This window comes from Epinephelus moara, chromosome 21, assembly GCF_006386435.1.
Source record: "Epinephelus moara isolate mb chromosome 21, YSFRI_EMoa_1.0, whole genome shotgun sequence".
NCBI classification, from domain to species: domain Eukaryota; kingdom Metazoa; phylum Chordata; class Actinopteri; order Perciformes; family Serranidae; genus Epinephelus; species Epinephelus moara.
In genome coordinates this window covers 27642678-27655111 of record NC_065526.1, presented here as the reverse complement: position 1 = coordinate 27655111, position 12434 = coordinate 27642678, and the positions used below count along the sequence as shown (strand labels likewise).

General features: G+C 40.6%; 1 protein-coding gene across 1 annotated transcript in view; it reads left to right on the top strand.

Moving 5' to 3' along the window:
* The first annotated feature begins 490 nt into the window (after positions 1 to 490).
* The window catches only part of lig1 (ligase I, DNA, ATP-dependent), a 58441-nt gene continuing 46497 nt past the window's right edge, over positions 491 to 12434 (top strand). The window contains exons 1-7 of the mRNA XM_050075051.1: positions 491 to 650; positions 1250 to 1318; positions 2212 to 2392; positions 6286 to 6460; positions 8032 to 8169; positions 10527 to 10913; positions 11077 to 11185. Of these exons, the coding sequence (XP_049931008.1) occupies positions 634 to 650; positions 1250 to 1318; positions 2212 to 2392; positions 6286 to 6460; positions 8032 to 8169; positions 10527 to 10913; positions 11077 to 11185 (1076 nt within the window). The 5' untranslated portion in view covers positions 491 to 633. The remainder of the gene's footprint in view (positions 651 to 1249; positions 1319 to 2211; positions 2393 to 6285; positions 6461 to 8031; positions 8170 to 10526; positions 10914 to 11076; positions 11186 to 12434) is intronic.

Genomic DNA, 12434 nt, shown 5'->3' with positions numbered 1-12434 from the left:
AGTCGGAGCTGAGATGTGTAAAAATATTAGGAGGTGTCACTCTGTTGATATTTCCGGGTATCCTAAATCGAAGTTTGTACTGTGAAAACTGCAAAATATGGTTTACTTTTACACGTTTATTGTTAAAGTCAGATCTTTTTCTTTCAAATAAACATATTTATATCTTAACACATCCATGTTTTTGTAGGCTATTTTAGGTTTTACCACGACTTTTTGTGCACCACATCCTTCATACCACTATGCTATCTTCCATTACACACACTTAATATAATGATCTTCCTTATTTACAATTCTGTAGGCTATTTGACACTATTTGTCGAAGCTAATAAGTTTTACTTCCCCTTATTTCACTGTGCTAAGACAATCTAGCAACACTAGACAAAAATCCAAATGGAAATCCTTTATTCTCATCACCAAGAAAACAGACTGGAAAACGCTAACGAGTGACTCCACTTGTCATTTAGAAGATCTTCGGCTGAGATGTCATTTTGGCGCCGAATATTTTAAGTATTTCGTCTGTATGTAGCGCGGGAGTTGGTGTTTTCGTGTGTGTATGTTGGACTCTGTGCTGTAATTTTACCATAAGTCTTAATTTAGTGTCTAACTCAGGTGAAATAAGAGTTTGAAGGCAACATGCAGCGGAGCATCGCGTGAGTATGAAGCTGATATCGAGGAGTGGTTTCTGTTTAGCTTGCTCTTGGTGGGAGCGTTAGCTTGAATCTGTAGTAGCAATAACTAACCTACGAGCTAGTTAAGTGTATTGAGAGTTGTGTTTGGCGGTTTTAAAGTGTCTACAGGAGTGTAGCCTTTGCTGCATTTGAGTGTTAAGTACGTTGTCTGTGAATTAGCGGTAGCATAAATTAGTCTGAAGCAGAGGATACAGAAACTCTTGTCGTGTGTACGTAACGTTGCTGTGTCTGTGAGATAAACCAGAACCGTTAGCGTATTTGTTTTAACACAAGAAACAACTTTAAGAAGAGACAGGTGAAAATGCAACACATTACTAGCTACGCGAGGCTAGCTAACTGCTAAGTTAAGTTAGCAAGATAGCAATTAGCTAACGTGACGCACTTAACGTTTCCTCAGTAACGTACTAACTGCTCTTTAACTCGAAGCCTGCTAACCCAAAGTTACACACACAGTTACACACTCATTGGCAAAAAACACTGTTTTATTATTACTTTAGTTCACACTGACGATAAGCATGCTAACGCCTATCTGGCTTCAATTGTTCCTCTTCCATCATCAGATCCTTTTTTCAGCCCAAGTGCAAGGACAAGGATGTTCAGAAGAAATCAGCAGATGAACCACTGAAAAAGTAAGATTTTCTTTCCAGTCACATATAATGGGAGGTTATTGTCGTGCAAGGGTTTGTTTACTACGCCCATGTGATTGAGAGATGCACATCCTGAGAGCTCCATCCTGTAGCAGTGAAAGTTGCTGTCAGATGAGATCCTGTCTGTGTGCATTGGATGTGCAGCTGCTGCCACTCTGATACAGATCTCCCTTCATGACTGAACCCATTGATTATGTTGTTTTGTTTATACTTGCTCATATTTTAGGAACTGAGAACTCTTTGTGGAAGGATTATGCCTCTTATTACTCGTGTCAGATTAGCAAAAGAGCAGAGATATCATTGTCTCTGTAAACACTTAAAAAGTACCTGCATTTGTGCCAAGACAGAACAGCCAAATATGGGTGGGAAGACTATCTCACACATCCATAAACCATATCAGCGCATCGGCTTAATTTTCAAACACACTTTTTCATGTTGAAGCTCCACCGACAGCTTGAATGTGAGCAATTATTTTTGAATCACTGCGAATCATAGATCTTTGTTGCTTGGTAAAACTTTTTGTAGGAGTTAATCTAAAGAGATGATAACTTCTGTTTCTGATCTCCGAGCTGCTTTGATGATAGTGTTCATTATCTCCAGACTGTATCATCTTTAAAGTCTTAAAACCCTCTTTAATACTCTTTATGTAATGATCTTTTCATCATTGCTTTGACCTCCCTTTTATGACTCCTGCCTTGATTTTATACGTCTCGGCTGTATTATACCGCTTTCGCTGTTGACTCGATCTTCTCTAGAATACTTAATATAGCATTTTGTGGCTGTGCTTTTCAGCAGCACCATATGAATGAGGCTTATGGCTTTAATGTATTTAAATTACATGGTGCCTTAACTGTGTGTCTATGCTTGTCTCCTAGGCCTGTCAAAAGCCCCCTCAAGGTGCAGAACGGTGTCCAGGAGACTGATTCACCCATCAAGAAGGTTGCCAAACGCAGCCGTCAGATCCTGGACAGCGACGATGAGGAGGCTCCGGTCGTTAAAGAGCAAATTGTTACCAAGGGACAAGGAGACAAAGAAGCGCATGGTAAAATAGAAAAGGTAAAGGCGATTTACTTTTCCTAATGTGGACATCAGAGTCTCTTTGAATCATTAAATCAAACGCACAACTGGAATTTCTGCGACATTGTGCGAGAACAGATTGATGGGATGTCATTAGCTGTTTTCTCATATGGACTCTGGACATAAGCTGGAGTTGCTCTTTTACACATGTGGCACACATCAGGTCGTCCTTGTCAGACGCTTTCTCACTGTCCGGAAATACTCCGTTTGGTTTTGTGAGGCTTGCAGGAGGCAGGACGTGACGCAAACACTATGCTGCGGAAATTGCAGGATTTTGTTTACGTAGCTGGCTCGTCATTTTGTCATACAAACAACCGAGTCTCTTGCCATTTCTTGACTTTGTCTGACGGTCTCATCGTCTGTTGTTACCAGCATAGTTCCTTCCTGTTAGACATTTTACTTTGAGTCTTAATTTAAATGACCCCTCTTTTTCACCCTTGGATGTTTGTATTCTTCTGCATTTGCGCCAGTTACATGATAAAAACGTCATTCACACTGTACATTGACCTGTTCTGTTCACACATGGACGCAATCAACATCACATGGACTTTGTATTAGGGTGCTAGCAGGGTGAAGTCCGTTAAATGTCTGGTCCAGCTGATTTGGACGTTTGGGTTCTCACATACAACTCCTCCAGGTAATGTCTAGATAAATCCAGGGTTGCAATACATGTTGGAAAGTGTTCATTGTGCAAACATACTGTTATATAATGGATATCTGATGTTATACATATAGGAGGTGAGTGACCTCTTGGCTTCCCCTGTTGTTGTACAGTCTGAAAGTCACTGAAACTTTTATGTAATCATTAAATGTTCTAAATCTACCTTGAACCCACACAAGCTGAATCTAATAAGACTGTTAGAGCTGGTGTGGGCGTTTCAGTGCCTGTTGTTTATTCAGTGGTGGGAAAAAACACTGTTGCACAAAGACACAGTAATTGTATGGTGAATCACCATGTTGAATGCATTTGTCAATAAGCCACATAATGAAAAGACCTGATTATTGGCTTTGGCTGTCACTCAACCACCTGTTGTTTGATAAACACTTCTCTTAACTGCCCCATTCATTATGTTGGTAATATGTCCGTAATTATTCATTATGTGTTCTTTTGGGTGAAGAGAATGTGATGGATTCGTGGTGTTTGTCAGCGTGACCCACCCCGCATCACTTTCATGTGGTTCCAATTATTGAAAATGTTTTGTGACGAGGTACTAATACCTGCACTCCTGCAGCGTTGGCCATAGAGCACCTCCACCGGGGATAAATGTAGGGCAGCAAGTAATGATTATTTTCATCACTGATTAATTTTTTTGTCTATAAAATGTCACACAGACGTCTATCACAAGTAGGGGACGGCATAATTGCAAAATGTTCCGGGTCAGTAACTACAAATAGAGGACAGGGTTCGCACAAGGTCCTTGAAGGCCTTTTTAAGCCCCTTTTTTAACAAAGTGCTTAAAAAGTCCTTGAAATTTAAATGAACCACATTCTGCAGTCTTTTCTTTTGACCAAAATTTTGTTGATTGAGTCATTATAATGAAATTGCTCACAATTAGAAATTTGTTAACCTTTTTCTTTTCTTAGTTCTGACACATCACTGACCGCGGCATGCTCTCCTTTCTTATTCGCATTTATAACGTCCTGCTCGACATTGTAGCTCATTTTTACTCAGCTCCACTCGTTAAGTCCTGGCAAAACCAGAAGGCCTATGTTGGCATGGTACAGCTTAACATAACTTATCATAATAAACCAGCTTTTCACTCAGTTCAATTTGTTTTCCCTAATGGCACCACCGAAAACACAAATTGAAACTTAAGTTACAGCTGGCATCGTTTTCTTATGCTGTAAATTGTTGTATTTTAGAAATTATTTTTCTGTTCCTCATAGCGTGGACTCCTTTTTGTAACAAGTTGACAGTTCTGTCTGATATTCGCCATCTGCAGTGGGGTCTGTCCCTCTCCTCTTGTGATGTGTGCAGGCAGTCAGGGGGACATCGCTCTCGGAGTTTGTTTATTTTGACGCTTTTTCTCTGAAACTTTCTCTGAAGTGGAACTTTTCAAAGCACAAGAATCTGGTGCAGTGCAGTAGCATAAGCATCATAGCTCTCATGCCATTCAGTGATGCCTATAAAGAATGTGATAAGTAACCCTTCTCTAAAAAGAGAGACATCGATCACATCACTTATTTATGTTTAATTAAAAATTATATTTGAAAATTAATTAGTGGCTTTGAGTAAAGTGAAAAAACAGTGCTTGAAAAAGTATTTGAAAGTCTTTTGATAATGTCTGTATGAACCCTGAGACGAGACGTGGAAGGCCTAATCACAAGTTTCTAGATCCAGGCAGAGAGAATGTAACTTAGAGGTGTAAAGCATTAGAAATCCCTACATTTGGGTTAAGATTTGCGGCGGAACATCACTTACATTAAAGGTTCTTGGAGAAGGGAAGTAGTCTGAAGGGGTCAGAACTCCAGTAACACTTGCTTGGCAGTGTTCGCCAACCTTTTTTTGTCAAGAAAAGCTCAGAAAAAGGCCCAAGTCACCCTTCATGAGAGCTACCAATGGATTTTAAAATAGATGTTGTTAAACAGTATTAGTTATATAGAAGTGGAACTCTGTTACAATATTTGTCATGTAAGTAAGTGATCAGGTAGATGTTGATGCTTACTTTATTTCAGTGTTGGTAAGGTTTGCATTGTACTACTACTACTTTGAGTGGCAGAAATGGCGCCATTTATCCATCTTACCTACTGTATGTTAGTGGAAGAGGTATTCTATAGTGGTTTATCGGCTATTGTGTAAAAAAATAAATACACTAAAAATCAGCATAACTGCAGTCTGTAATTATATCTGTTTATTTTTAGCTTAAACACAAATGTGTGGATCTATATTTTTACCAAATGTATTTTTCAATTAGCTGTTTTAGTTGTTTGTAATCTTCCCATGCACCCCTGGGTTGTATGTACCCATGGTTGGGAATCACTGGTACGAAGAACAATGTCATTGTGAGACCCGCCAACACGTTTCTGCATGTAACCTTCATCAGGGTCATCCTCATCAGTAATGCCGGAGTTATGACCCCCTCAGCTCAAGCTATGTATATTATCCAGCCTTTGTCATAGTGCTCAGGGGGAGCCGCATAGCTATTAACAGATTGTGGATATTTTAGTTCATGCAAGAACAACGTTCCAATGATGATTAATTGGGACTGTTGAGACATTTGCAGGCCTCAACGCTGACTTTTAGCAGCGGTCTGCCTGCAAAAACATTCCCTGCATCCTCTGATTTTTTTTTTTTTTTTTGTCTTTTCTGCCTAGCAGCCCTCCCCAAACGTTGCGCTTCATTGAACAACAAACTTGTTTCCTCACTGATGGAGGTGTGTGTCATTCAGACTTTGCAGTGTTGTTTTCCAACACTTGCTGAGATGCCTTACCTTGTAGATTTTGTCGAGGTTTCTGCTTTTCTGTATTTTGTTTGCTGCTCCTCCACGTTGACAGGCTGCTGTTTTGCTTCTTATATAAGTCAAACAAACAAATTCTCCCTCTTTTTTTCCATTTATATCAAATTTAAAACGTGAATACTCTTATTTGACTTAGCAGAGGATGCCACATTGAGGATGAGTCGCACAAACAGTCCACAGTGATCCAGATCATATTTTTTTGGACAGCTGGACAAGTGTTATCACTTTGTGGCATTTCAGTGTTAGCTGCAGATGGAAACAGTCAAAATGTCGATGTAATTTAAAAAAAAGAATTTAACCTCAACTCAAAACTGCGATCTGCAGTGATTCTAGCCACTAAAACTTTTGTTTACTCTGCCTCTCACAGTCATAATGATTACCAATACCAGCTCTACTTTGCTTTTTTTTCCCCAGAAGGATGATGTCTTCAAGGCAGTTCCCACCCCTATGTCTCCTCCACCGGCCCCAGCCACCCCTGTGACCCCCGCCACTCCAGCCACTCCGGCCACTCCGGCCTCTTCAGCTTCACCTGGTACCCCCGGCACACCAAACTCCATCTCCCCCTCTGGGATTGTTAAGCGCAAGACTGGTCAGTATCAGTTCAGATTTGATCTGTTCTTTCTGTGTGTTTTCCACTTGACTCTAAATGTGTGGTTCTCAACTTTTCCTCCGAAGTTGCAGCATTTCTCGAACTTTGACACCAGCTGAGGATTGATAGTTTTTTTGCCTCGAGCTATTTTACTTGATTACTTATTAGCAGGGGCCTAATGGCTCCAAATACTCATTATTTTACAATGAGGGGGAAAAACAAGACATTTATCACGAGCTGAATGCATGAGAGGTTTGTTCACCAGACACAGCTAAGTACGCTTTCCACTCTCTTGTATCATTTATCACTTGAGTCTTGGGAAGGGTCTCAACCTGAAGACTGACAACCAGTGGACTAGATTTTGTTGCATTGTCATTTATCTCATCTGCTGAACCACGACCACACACCCATCAAGCCTATATTATTATTTTTCTGCATGTGTTTGCATTGTGATAATGTTATTATTGCTGCGTTGTATCATTGCGATGTGTCATTTCTGCTGACTGAACTTTAATGAAACCAGCAGAGCAAGTCGTGTTATTATTGGAGCTGATTGTCGATCTTTATTTGGTGCCTTTCTGGTTTGCGGGCTTTGCTAACTTTCTTGGGGGGAAAAACAAAACATGAACATGTAGTGATAATTATGCAGTGTGTACATGACGGCTTTAACATTTCACACGTGCAAGATAAGAGTGGAAGAATGCTGCTTCGGCTGTTTTCCTGCCATACATGTTCATTATCTGTGAATTTTAAATACGATGCATGTGTTACTATCCGCATTTAACATAAAATAGAATCACCGAGTGATTTTAAGTGGCTCTTTGTACTCTCTGTACTTTTCATGTCACACCAGGAATGTAGGATTTGAATAGAGAATTTAAGCTACTTAGTGCTACACAGATTTCTAGTATCGCAGCTTTGTTTTCATTTGGGGAGAAACTCCTTTTCTCACTTTGTTTCCTTCATCCTACTTTTGCAGCAGGGAAGTGGCTCATTCTCTTTTCATCATCCCCATTCTCTTTGTGTTTGATGACTGCAGTGTTTGCTTTCAGCAGTGGTGCGTTGCCACAGTCAGAGCCCTGCCACCATCACCACTGGAGAAAACATCACATTAAAGCAATTCTAATTTGACCAGAAATTGCATTCTTAATGTCCTGGGTTAATGCTTTCATTATAATATCTAGAAGAAAAACATCAGCGGTGCTACCTGTGCTAGAACCCTAACAAGGACCAAAACAGCTGCGGATGTGGAACCAAAACTAAAATTACCCTGGAGCACCACCGCTGCATAAAATTACAGAGGAAATTACACTGGAACCTTAAGCTGCTGTGCTGCATAATATCTTTCAGGATGGAATTAGTGTTTTCATTAGCAAAGTACGTATCTTTGATTCTCTTTTTTTTCTGTTGCCCTACATCTGCGGTAAGAGAGCAGACTCGTCCTGTTTTCATCTCCACATCCTCTTTCTGTTTGATCACGGCGTGATTTCAGTTGGGATGCCTCTCACTTCCTCTTTTTTTTCCCCCTACCCTCCTCCTTTTTAATTTAATGCTTGTCCTGATGTATGCAGCGAGGAAGATGTTCCCCAAGAGGAAGCTTGATGAGAGCAGGAGCGGCAGCGAGAGTCAGAAAGACGAGTCCGAGGCCAAGGAGGAGCAGGGTCAGCAAAACAAACGACCCCGTGTGGAGAGCGGCGCCAGCAGCGCAGGTACGCCTTCACCTCTGCTATGAGTCTGATAAGAGAGCACAGCTTGTGCACGGGCCTGGAAAGTCCTGGTGAGGATGGAAAATTAATTGATGATTCACAAGGATTATCTGAGTTGGGAAGTTGCACAAACACCTTATGATATGTGGAAATTAACAACCAATAATAGATTATTATGAATGATTATTAGATTCTGATTTTGAATGATGTTCTTCACCTTTTGTATTTCTTATCTCCAAACTGAAGCAAGAAAATCAATAACAATCGGAGTGACAAAATCCATGAAAATGATCTTTACAATTTCAGAACAATTCCTGACAGTACTAGCTACGGCATAAATGTCCCACCAACATGGATCATTTATCTCTGCAACATGGACACTCATATTTGCTGTGTTTACCAAACCTATGTAGTGGGTCCAACTCTCGCTGTTATTAAGTGGACAAGGAACAAAATACTGGACTGTATCAGCTCTTTATTGCAAGGCACCATCTTAATTTACTTGCAGTTGTTGATGATAAACAAAGCATCGCAGTGTTTCTCCAACGTAAATGCTCTCGTAAGTTCCAGAATGAGGAGAAAAGAATATAAAACAACTGGTAAATATCCTGTTAAACACAAGCATTCCCCTTTTTATAGGAACTTACACCCTTGGGAGTACATATAAATGCCCTGTGGGAAGCACAGACCATTTTGGAATTTAAGTCCCAGCAAAATCCACTAAGGAGTTCACACAGATATAAAAGACAAAACCCCAGGACAATATCAAATTGTGGAAAACTTTTTTTTTTTTTTTCATGAGAAAATATCCTTAAACCTGACAGAGTACCACTTGATGGAATTTCTGAGTAGCCTAAATGGCAGAACACACTGGTGTTGTCTGATACTTGTAAAAAATACCCATGCTTATTTTCTGTAAAAGCCCACATGCTGGTGGCATCTTAATGTGCATCAACTTGCCAGAAAAGCAGCAATTTCATAACATTCACTCCCCAGATTTGCACATCCCAGCCACTGTACCTCGACTGCTCTGTCTGTACGACACAGTTGGTGCGTGCTACGTGCATCAGTGAAGCTGAGCTGAAACGATCAATTAATTGCTTAGTTAATCAAGAGAAAATGTATGGGCAAAAAATTTTCAAAAATAATAAACTGTGTCAGTCAGTTATCAAGGAAAAATTCTGAGCATTTTTTTGGCTCCAGCTTCCCACATGTGAGGATTTGCTGCTTTCCTCTTTGTTAAATTGTAAATTAGAAAGATTTGGACTGTTGGTCAGACAGAACAAGCAATTTGTAGATGTCATCTTGGGCTCAGGGAAATTGTAACAGGCATTTTTTATTTTTTTTTATAGTGTGGATTAATAGTAAAATAAGAATCAGATCAATCGATTTCATGAAAATAAATGTTAGTTGCAGCCCTTTCGTCAAATGTCATGGCTGATGTGTTATCCAGAAAGTAACGCTATGTTAACCTAAGACACGAGACAAAAAACTGACAAAAAAACAACAACAAAAAATTAAAGGTAGTTTGTTCTTATCTGTCCTTACTTGTAATACTTTCCTCAGTTTTGTTTAGGAAATTGAGTTATGAATGGAAAAAGTTGAATCTTGAAGCATAATGTAGGAACTGTGCCTTGTGACAAAATTTCCCTGTCACTCCTTTTGCCATTTGCTTAGCATTTTTATGCCAAACAACTTGGAGCATCATGTGGGCCTACACTTTTACTTTCATTGAGAAGCAATCTTGCAAATTTACACCATGCACCGAAGCCACTTTGGCTTTGCCTAATTTGTTTGTCTACGTTTTTACATAATGCCTTATTCAGGGCGAAATTACAGAAAGTAATCAATTTGCAAAAGGGGGCCGCAACATATTTATGCAGTAAAATGATTGAGTTTCCCCACAGTCGGCTCCTCTAAACCTGGCGGAGTTTTGTAAGGCAGCATGTGTACCCGCAGAGGCACAACAGATGGGAAAATGGCCCCTCTTTTTTAAAATTGGCTGGTAAAGTACCAAAAGTGACTGTTGGATTCACCAGTCCAGTCCAACAGTCATTTTAACTTGTGGATAAGAAGATTAAAGTTTCATGTCTGTCTCCTCACCCAGCCGGTATCATGACCCCAGCTCAGTCTGCTGAGACTCAGTGCTACAGGTTTGTCAATAGTAATTTCTCCCTTACCTGACTCTCGGGTGAAAAGGAAACCTCAAGAATATAACCTGCAGCATTTATTGAAGAAGGCTGTTATGTTGAAAACCATCTTCAAACATGGGCTCACAAAAAAAATGGGTCGCCCTCAGTAAACCTGCTGGCATTTATCTCTTCAATGACTCCACTCCCTTTCTGTCTCACCCTGTGTAGGGAACACCGTTGAACCCATGGAGGAGGGAGCAAAGGAAGAAAGGGTTGAAAAGGCAGTGACCGAGGCTGACAGCCCTGATGAGGAGGTGGAGGAGAAGAAGAAGAAAGGGGAAGAAGAGAAGGCTGAGGAGGAGGAGCAGGTGAAGAGAAAGAGCCCTGATGAGAAAGAAAAGAAAGCTGAGGGGGCGGAAAAGAAAAATGAAGCAAAGGAGAAGACGGATGATGAGAAAGGGCCCGCTGTTGCCAGGAAAAAGGAGGCGGTGGTTGAAAAGGACACACGAGAGGGAGAAGAGAGCCCAAAAAGTCAAACGGCGAGAAAGCAGAAAGAAGCAAAAGAGCAGAAAGATAAGGAGCCGCCCAAGAAAGCCCCCATCAGCAGTTTCTTTGGTGAGGAGGAATTTGCATAGCCCTGTGCTTGCACACAAAAAAAAGTGTGTCCGTAAATGTGCTTTGCTTTTATCAGTTAGGAGAGACAGCAAAATATTTCTCTGCACCAACCCTTGCTCCACCCTCACCTTCAGTTTTTTATTTATTTCTTTTTATTCAATAGCTCCCAGAAAAGCTGCAGTGAAGACGGACAAACCAGAGAAGAATGAGGGGGAGAAAAAGACGAGTGCAGAGAGGAAGACTTCAACAGAAGAGAGCAGAGACACAAAAGGGTAAGGCGAAGTACAGCCGCTCAAACTTGACATCCCGGATGCCTCAACTCTGTCTTGCCTGTCCGGCACACTGAACTCTGAACTCCACATGTTGCACTATTTAGCTGACCTTGACCTCTGACCCCTTTGGCAGTGTACATGTATGCAGATGGTGCAGACATCTATTTTCATTACTGATCATCTGATAATACTTGACTGTTTTAGTTGACTTTTTTCACGACCAAACCACACCACTTTGATGCTCACACTGTACTAGTCACAGTATGGCAGCTCACACTGAACGATTTTGTTCATTAATAATTCCAGTAGAGTGTAATACAAGCTTCATGGCTGCTTATACAAAAATGTTGGCAAAACAGAAGAGACAGCTTCACATTATGTAATTCTACTTGGAAAGGAAAGCAAGAAGGGTAAAAAAAAAAGCCCATGGAGCTGCAGGTGGCTGAGTGAAGTGCGAGCAGAAGCTTTATATATATCACAGCTCAGTGTCAGTCAAGACTGCAGTTTTAGCCTCAACATGTGAAACTAGGAAAATGCACTCAGTGGAGTGCACATCTCTGCCAGGCGGCCGCCCGGGCTGATTGCAGCCACTCCAGACAATTCTTGTAATTTCAGTAGAAGCGCTGCAGTGTGTTTCAGATGCGTCCCAGAAGCTACGAGAAAAGCATGTCTCGTCTATTTTTGACAGAGCAGCGGCACATTGCACAGAGCAGACTGAGTTTTCCTGCTAACAGGCACTACATGTGAAATATAGACAGGCCTACAATACATTTATGAGAATGAATGTATTTTTAATTCAAACACAGCCACAAATCTTCGATCCATGTCATTCATAACTGGACTTTGTATGGTATTAACGTTGTCTCTAGGCTACAGCACAACAACGTAGGAAATAACAATGATAAACAGACAGAAAAATTAAACCATTTATCTACATAGCCTGCTTACTTACTTAGGGTACATGCACAATGTTGAGGAAAAATGACAAAATCAACAATGTCTGCAAGGATGTGGAGGATAGGGGCGTCGGTGGCTTAGTGGTTAAAGCAGGTGCCCCATATACAGTGGTGTGAAAAAGTGTTTGCCCCCTTCCTGATTTCTTACTTTTTTGCATGTTTTCCGCATTTAAATGTTTCAGATCATCAAACAAATTTAAACATTAGTCAAAGATAACACAAGTAAACATAAAATGCAGTTTTTAAATGAAGGGTTTTATTAATGAGGAAGAAAAAAATCCAAAGCTACATGG